At 41.7% G+C, this 8938-nt stretch overlaps 1 protein-coding gene across 4 annotated transcripts in view; it reads right to left on the bottom strand.

Moving 5' to 3' along the window:
• plag1 (pleiomorphic adenoma gene 1) overlaps positions 1-8938 on the bottom strand; it is a 63318-nt gene that overhangs the window by 18959 nt on the left and 35421 nt on the right. The window contains exons 3-5 of one of the 4 annotated variants that reach the window (XM_055634044.1): positions 5760-5889; positions 4401-4483; positions 655-1018 (exon numbers count right to left, since the gene is read on the bottom strand). In XM_055634044.1, the coding sequence (XP_055490019.1) occupies positions 655-896 (242 nt within the window). In that variant the 5' untranslated portion in view covers positions 897-1018; positions 4401-4483; positions 5760-5889. Of the gene's footprint in view, positions 1-654; positions 1019-4400; positions 4484-5759; positions 5890-8938 lie in introns of those variants that run through there. The other 3 variants (XM_055634043.1, XM_055634045.1, XM_055634047.1) reach the window with 3 other exon arrangements.

The raw sequence follows: 8938 nt of genomic DNA, 5'->3' as shown, positions 1-8938 counted from the left end.
AAGCAAATGGATTATTTTGACATTCAGCAAGTCTGGAATTTCCGTGTTTGGCATTGCATGCATGGACTCCTGGACTTACTCCCATTTGGTACTGCTGGCTTTTACCAGCAGGACCCAGGCCACATTATTTTCAAATACATTCAAACTTTTGAAATGGTAGTAACCAATGATAAAATAATAATTCAATGAAAACTTTGAGGTCGAGTTGCTTCCTTCATGCAATGACAATCAGGTGCACATAATGCTCAAAATTCTACTAGTCGAGATTTTTGCCTCAGGCTTTAATTCATCTGCATAACACAGTGTAAAATAACACAGTGTAAAATTTGCAACGAAGGAGCAGAAATGATTCAAAATATGACAAATCCACAACTGTTTCTTTCCATCAAAGCATGCATAAATGTATACAACTGTTGCACCAATTTTGGCTCAATATTTGGCTTTCACTGCTTTATACCATTAAAATATATTCACATCAATTTGCCTTCAATGTATATTCTGAGATAAGTTAGGTGCACTATTTATAGGAAATTAAGTTTGGAATGAGGCCAAATCTGAAATTTAGAATTACTCAAATTGGACTCTAAAATTAGCAGAGGCAAATATCCCCAATTAATTAAAGAGATACTATCTACTCTGAATAGTTTTCCATACCTCAGTAATTTATACTTAGACACAAATGCCTTGGTACAGTCCCCGTGCGAACACTTGTAGGGTCTTTCTCCAGTGTGGGAATATGAATGCACTTTCAATTTCTCAACACTAGTGAAGATCTTGCCACACAACTGACAAGGAAAGGATTTTCTGGATTTGGTCTCACTACGTTTACGTTTCCCCGCTAGAATCTTCTGAGTTTCCGTTACTTCTAAAAGAGCACAAGGGATGACAGTGGCCATCGCAGTCCACTGCAGACCCAATTACTGGACTCTTAGTGTTTGCCCAGTTGCACTGATATAACTTCTTCGGTTTCTTCTTTCAGATGTAGTTTCATGTGTTCAATACATTTGGCATTTAGGACCTATAAGCAAAAGTTAAGTTTCACAGTCATTTTAGGCATGGTGTGACTGAAATTATTTCAGAAGACTGTTTATATCGGCATCAATATTACTACCATGTTCCATACTCAACCAAAATATTAAAAAAACGACCTTCTACCCTGACCACATTTTCCTGCACTATGCCCATAACTGATGATTCCCATATTATCTAGAAATCTGTCACTATCTCCATGAGCACAATAACTGAGCATTGATAACTGCTGGGGTTGAGAATTCCAGAGGTTCACTTCTCTGCAAGTGAATACATTTCTAACCTTAATTTTAAATGGCCTAACTCTTATTCTGAAGTTGTAGCTCCCTGGTTCTATACACCATAACCAAGAGAAACATCCTCCCTGTTTCTGGTGTATCACTCTCAAGAATTTTGTACATTTGGATAAGATCTCTCCTAAACTTTCGAGAATTCACTTTCAGTTCATTCCATCTCTTCCCCATACAACACACAATCCCTCTCCCCCAAAATTCCTGGAACTCGTCTATTGAATCTTCACTGCACTTCTATAGGAAACTAGACCAAGTGCAGACCCGTTGGGTCTGTTCCCCCAACGTGTGGTTGCAGGGAGGGGGGCGCAGCATGCGGCGTCACACACGCTAACTACCACCCTTGATATTAAATTAATATTATTAATTTGCTCCTTTTACCCCATAACCGCCCGATCCACTGACGCATAGCCGCCAACTCGCAGGCGCGTCTAGAGAGGGGGGGGGGGGGGGGGGGGGGGGGTAGAGAGTCAGGGCAGAGAGAGAATGGGGAGAGACAGAGAGAAAGGGGCAGATACAAAAGGGCAAGAGACAGGAGAGAGGGGGGAGGGGAGGAGAGGGAGGGTGGGTGAGGGGGGGGGAGAGGAGGGGTGAGAGAGAGGGGAGGAGAGAGGGGGGGGAAGGGGAAGAGAGCGGGAGGGGATGGGGTGGAGAGTAGGGGTTAGGGAAGGGGTGGAGGGGAGGTGGAAGGGGGTTTAGGGGAGGGTGGGGGAGGGCAGGGGGGGTGGGGGAGAGGAAGGGGGGCGAGAGAGAGGGGAGGGGGAGAGAGAGAGGGGGGGGGAGAGAGATGGGCAGATAGAGAGATGGGGAGAGAGAGAGAGAGAGATGCGGGGCAGAGAGAGAGGGAGAGACAGAGAGAGCGAAATGCAACCGTGCGTCACGCGTTCAGAATGTTCTGGAAATGAAGCGTCCGCATCTCATGCACGAAAGCTGGAAATCAGGGGAGGACCCTGATGTTTTGTGAATAATTTTATTCAAAATCTGGGGAAATAATCGACTGAATTTAGTGGAGTGGATTTATGAAATCATAAGGTAAATCCCTACCGAAATTGTAAAGATCTCCACTTTTTTGCGTCTGGTTTTCGAGGAGATACGTTTCAAAGGCAAAATGCCATACAACCACACACACAGAGTTTTAATAGATACTAGACCAAGTGCAGACCCGTTGGGTCTGCTCCCCCAATAGTGTGATCCCCCAACCCAATATTCCACCATGCACCCGTCTCCTCCATTGGAACTGAGCCCGTTCCCAAATGTAAGATTGCAGCCCTCCCCTGCCTGCTGCAGCAGTGAAAAGTTCAGTGTTCCTCTCTTGCAACTTTGTTTCGAAGTGTGTTGGAAGCTGACATGTAAATGGAGAAGCCTGTTTATTTTTGAAATACTTGGGGGTGGGTGGGGGGGGGAGAAGGATTTGATTAAAAACGTGTACTTCAACACGACAAAATGAAATGAGGAGCGGATACTTAGAAAGAAAAGCGAAATCTCTACCGAAATGGAAAATATCTCGGAGATTGAGCGTCTGGATTGGGCTTGGCAATGAATCAAAGGAAGAAATGCATCCGGCAGCCGTACATGCAAATGAATCCATTCCGATTGGACATCTGCGAGCATCGGCCATTCCGATTGGACATCTGCGAGTATCGGGCACGAATCGAAAGGCAGGAAGGGATCCGTACTGCAGGCGGACGGACGGATTTGAGTTTTATATATATATAGAAGATATAGATATGATACCCTTCTTAGGCGAGGAGACCAAAACTGAAAATAGTTCTCCTGATGTGGTTTTACCAACATCCTGCACAATTGCTATAAAACTTCCTTATTCGCATATTCAAACACTCGTATAATGAAGGCTAATGTTTAATTTGCCATCTGCACATTGATTTGGCCTTCAGCAATTTTAGATAACGATACCTAGTTTAATTTCAATATGCACACTACTCAATCTCTAATCATTTAACAAATGCTGCACTTGTCTGTTATGCGTACTGGCACAGATTTTCCATATATTTCACGAAGTACCTCGTAGTCTGCTGCCTCACAGTACCAGAGACATAACTTCAACCCTGACCATGGGTGCTGTCTGTATGGAGTTTGCATCTTCTACCTATGGGTAGGGATTTTCTCTGAGTACAGTACCTCTCACAAGTCAAAGATGGGCAGGTTGATAGGTTAAATGACTTCTGTAGGTGCGTAGATAAGTGGTAGAATCTAGAAGCAGTTAATGGGAATGCACAATTAGTGTAAATGGATTGCTGATTGCAGTATGGGCTTGATGGGCTGAATGGCCAGTTTCAATACCATATCTCTTTATGACTTACTCACTCAGCTTATCTATATCCTCGTTTAATTTCTATACATTCTCCTTAGTACTCATAATGTGATTCCATACCACAGGTTCCTCATCATTTATACCACTTGTCACATCCACAAAGAGCCCTAATAGATCAGTCAAACTACTTTTCCCTTCATAAATCCATATCGGTTCTACTTAATTCTGATAATTTTTATCCCGCCCTCCATTTTTAAAGAGTGGAATCAGGCAGCATCTGGCGAGAGAATGAATACACAGTTTTGGATCAGGACCCTTCTTCAGACTCCAGCTGAAACCAGAAGAAGGGATCCAGACCCAAAACATTGGGTCTGCCCATTCCCTCCACAGCTGCTGCCTGGCCTGCTAGGATCCTCTAGCACTTTATGTTTTGTTCACAATTCCATCATCTTCCATCGTCTCCAATTACCTTATAGCCCTGTTACAGGTTGTAAAAAACATTCAATAAAACCTTATTTTGTTGGTTATGATCAATGTGTCAGATTCAGCAGTGTTACTCATAAGGACAGAAGATAGAGCAGGCCCCGTCACATTCTCATAAAGACCTTTCAGTCCTGGGCCACCTTCATTGCCAGAGTCAGGTCACATGCAAACTGGAGAAACAGCACCTCGTATAGCTTACAACCCAATGGTATGAATGTTGAATTCTTCAACTTTGCATAACTTATTAACCTTCCCACAACCCACTCCCCCCGCATTTCCTTTCCGCACCTCCCCCTCTCCTCCCTGTGCAACACCTAGACTCCCACCTATTTCTTTCCTCCCCCTCCACTTGCTACTTTCTTTCCTCTCGCTTCATAATTGGCAGCTCTTCAACTCTTCAGACCTCCTCCTGAAAAAAACAGGAAGGCAGACTATTATCTGAATCGTGTCAAGTTGTTTTTCATTTCAAATTTCCAGCACTTGGATTTGATTCATGTTCTATCCTTGAAAACTGTCCTCCTGATTACTTGGTATCATCCATTAATATGGCTACTATACATTCAGTCCTGTCAATCAAGTCATTAATGCATTGAGCCACAGCACTAACCCCTGTGGGGTTACATATTAGTTATACATTAGTTATAGTGTAATACATACACTAGTTACATATTACAAATCCAAAAATGACCTATGTATTCCAGATCTCTTTTTTCTTAGTTGCTTGCCTATTCATGCCAATGTATTGCTCTCATCCCACGCACACTTATTTTGTCAGGTAACCCTTGGGTACTGCCTTCTCGAATGCCTTCTGGAAATCAAATACAATTCCACTAATTCTGCTCAATCCTTCCCATTTCCTATTTTCTTTCTCTCAAAAGAACCTGGTTAATTTGTCAACACCATTTCCTTTCCACAAAACCATGTTGACTGCTTTATTTTTCTTATGATTTTCTAAATATTCCACTATTATAACCTAAATAATGAATTTCATCATTTTCCCCATTGAAGATATTAGGTTAGCTGGCTTACAATTCCATGCCATCTAATACACTCCATTCTTTAATGGTGGCAATACATTTGCCGTTTTCCAATCCTTTGAGACAGCTCCAGAATCTGGGGAACTTTGGAGAATTACAACCAACACATCAAAAGTTAACAATCTTCATAAAAACACCCCTTAACCCAAGGAATTTTATTGATGTGCGCTACAAAACTATGACATGCTAATGCAGTAAATCTCTGATAATCTGCTGTTGTACTATTCAGAAATAACTGAAGGATTGGCATTTAGCTCAACAAATATTGTTTCCTACATTACCTAGAGACTGCACAGCCTCGAGTTTCACTGTGGCAAGACTCAATGGTCTCTAATCTCCAACTCCCCACACAAGAATCACTGCATTTCCACCACCATACCAGGTTTCCATGATCCTGCAACTTGCCAAGTTCACTGAATATATAGACACCATTATAAGACTGTGTAATAATTTACAGAAAGTCATAAGTGTGTGGGAAAATTAATAGTTATAACATATAATGTGGAAAATAGGACAGTTCAGCATCACATTCCTGGAGTTTGACTGTCATGGCAAAGATGTGAAATATAATTACAGGAAGTGCATATTTGTTTTGTTTTCTTTAATTGAAATTGGTTGGGAAGAAGAGCTGGAGAAGAAAAAGTTTACCTGCTCATAGATTTTTCCTCCTAGTTTTATTCATTGTGGAAATTAACACTTCCCATAGTTGGAATCAGTTTCAGGCCCATATTTTGTTTGTCAATGTGCCCCAGCTTTCTACAAATCATAAATCTAAAACCTGGGGGGAAACAAAGAAACAAAAAAAATAATGCTACAGCTGTTTAAATCAAGTATTGTTGCACCATCTTTCTCATAAAAGGAAAATTAAACATACACGATAACTTTGTTAGCTAGTGGTAAGGTTTTATAGAATTGTGCAAACAAGTTAAAATTACATAAAACTTAGTTTAGTTTATTATTACTGTCACATGTACCAAGGTACAGTGAAAAGCTTTTGAATGAATGAATAAGTTTATTGGCCAAGTATTCACATACAAGGAATTTACCTTGGTGTTCCGCCCGCAAGTGACAACATGACATACAGTGACAGTTAAGAATGATACATAAAACATTAATAATGAAACATTATCGATTAAGCATGTAAATTAAATGAAATACCAGAGCAAAGGGAGGCTACAGATTACACGCTAACTGGTCAAAGAAAAGACTATACGTGATACAATCAAGCCATCCACAGTGTACAGATGAAGGGTACAACATTTAGTGTAAGTTAAAGTCTGATTAAAGATATTTCAAAGGTCTCCAATAAGGTAGATGGGAGGTTAGGATCACACTCTAGCTGGTGAGAGTATGGTTCTGTTGCCTGATAAAAGCTGGAGGGAAAACCTGTCCCTGAATCTGGAAGTATGCGTTTTCAAACTTCAATATCTCTTGCCTGATGAGAGAGAAGTGGAAGCTTCCAGGGTGTGACCAGTCCTTGGTTGTGCTTGTGGCCTTGCCAAGGCATCGTGAAGTGTAGATGGAAGGGAGGTTGGTTTGCGTGATAGTCTATGCTATGTCTACAACTCTCTGTAATTTCTTGGGGTCTTGGTTGATGCACCCCAATAAAATGTTTGCGACATCAGTAGAGGTTGGTGAGGGTTGTTAGGGACATGACAAACTTTCTAAGCATTTTAAGGAAGTAGAGGTAGGGGTGAGTTTTATGGACCATAGTTTTGATGTTGCTATTCCAGGACAAATTGCTGGTTATATTTATTTCTAATAACGTGAAGCTTTCAACCATTTCTACTTTGGCGTCATCAATGTATACCAGGGAAGATGGAACCGTTGACAATGACGGGCATGACGGTCGAGGAGCAAGGCTGGTAAGAGAGGGAACCGGGGTCTGTTCTACTGCAACCTCAAGGGAGGCACCCCGGGGCACAAAGGTGGATGGGCAAGGAGGGGGAATGTCACGTCCAAGGAAAGCAATGGCTTGAGCCCTCCGCAGACTTGGGCTTGCCTGGATTGGGCACTGTTTGTAAGAACTAGAGCGCAGACTGGACTTTGAAAAATGGGCTACAACGTGGCATCTCTTGCATGTGGGATCTGTGTACTATTTCTGTACACTTGCTAATCGAGAACATGCTTGGGTATGGGAATACCATACTGGACTGCATGTAAGAAAATAATTTCACTGTGCTTTTGCATGTGACAATAAAAACACCATTGAACCATTGGGTGTACAGTTTCAGTTCCTGAAGTTAATCACATTCTTCTTTGTCCTGCTGACAACGAGGGAGAGGTTACATAGAAACATAAAACACATGGAGGAGGAGGTAATTTGGCCCTTCGAGCCAGGACCACCATTCATTGTGATCATGGCTGATCGTCCCCAATCAATAACCCGTACCTGCTTTCTCTCAATATCCCTTGATTCCACTAGCCCATTGAGCTCCATCTAACTCTCTCTTAAATCCATCCAGTGACTTGGCCTCCACTGCCCTCTCCGGGTGAAATTTTTTTTCTCACCTCAGCCATAAATGGCTTCCCCTTTATTCTAAGACTGTGCCCCCTGGTTCTGGATTCGCCCAACATTGGGAAATTATTTCCTGCATCTAGCTTGTCCAGTCCTTTTATAATTTTATATGTTTCTATAAGATCTCCCCTCATCCTTCTAAACTCCAGTGACTACAAGCCTAGTCTTTTCAATCTTTCCTCATATGACAGTCCCGCCATCCCAGGGATCAATCTCGTGAACCTACGCTGCACTGCCTCAATCACAAGGATGTCTTTCCTCAAATTAGACCAAAACTGTACAGAATACAGATGTGGTCTCACCAGAGCCGTCAATGAAAAATGAGAGATATTAATGTATTTACAAAATTCCCCATTCCCTCTGCTGCCCCCACTGGTGGCAGGGGGAGGGACTATAAAACTCGGAAGTGTCCTGCCTGAGTCATTCTTTGCCGGACCCATGAAGCGAAAGGGTCACAGCTCTCTGAGCTGCGGTTCTACTCCACGGTGAGTCCCCTCCATGTGCCTTTTTCAGCCAATTGATATGTATTTTGTTTACCATGGTCTGAAGTTACTTGGCATTTTAGTATTTGTTGTAGAGTTTGCAAATTTGTCTCTATTGTCTTTGAAATGAATGTTTATAGAAAATGAAATGCATTTGTTGTAAAGAGTTTGCAAATTTGTCTGTCTTTGAAATGAATGTTTTATAGAAAATGAAATGCATTTGTTGTAAAGAGTTTGCAAATTTGTCTCTATTGTCTTTGAAATGAATGTTTATAGAAAATAAAATACATTTGTTGTAAAGAGTTTGCAAATTTGTTTCTCTTGGGTTTTAAAATGGTTGCAACCGTTTTCAGATGGATAAAGCATGAATAAACGTTTTTATTTGATCAGAACTGTGTTTAAGTTTAAAATTGGCGCTCATCTTGTGATTTTGGCTGGGTTGCAAGATGACGTCGAAGACGTCATTTCCGGTTATCGGGAAGATTGCGTCGATTACATTATTTCCGATTATCGGTAAGATGGCGTCATTTCCGGTCAGAGGCAAGATGGCGCTGCCTGCAGAAGACACACAGAGCTGCAGGCGCTGCTGAATAATTCCACAGAGCTGGCTGCTTTCTCTATGGTAAGTGTGTGTTTGTTGGACTTATTTAAAAGCAGCATTTTGTTTCAGCAACAGCAGCCTCTACAGCAGGCTTTAAACATTTGAATCGTTCGTTTTATACACTGTCTGTTTACCATGTTCTGAAGTTACTTGGCATTTTAGTATTGGCTGTGAGTGTGTGTGTGTCTGTGTTTTCTTCAGGAAATGTTTGGTTGTAAAGAGTTTG

The sequence above is a fragment of the Leucoraja erinacea genome, chromosome 4 (genome assembly GCF_028641065.1).
Source record: "Leucoraja erinacea ecotype New England chromosome 4, Leri_hhj_1, whole genome shotgun sequence".
NCBI classification, from domain to species: Eukaryota; Metazoa; Chordata; class Chondrichthyes; order Rajiformes; family Rajidae; genus Leucoraja; species Leucoraja erinaceus.
This window is presented reverse-complemented; position numbering and strand designations above follow the sequence as displayed.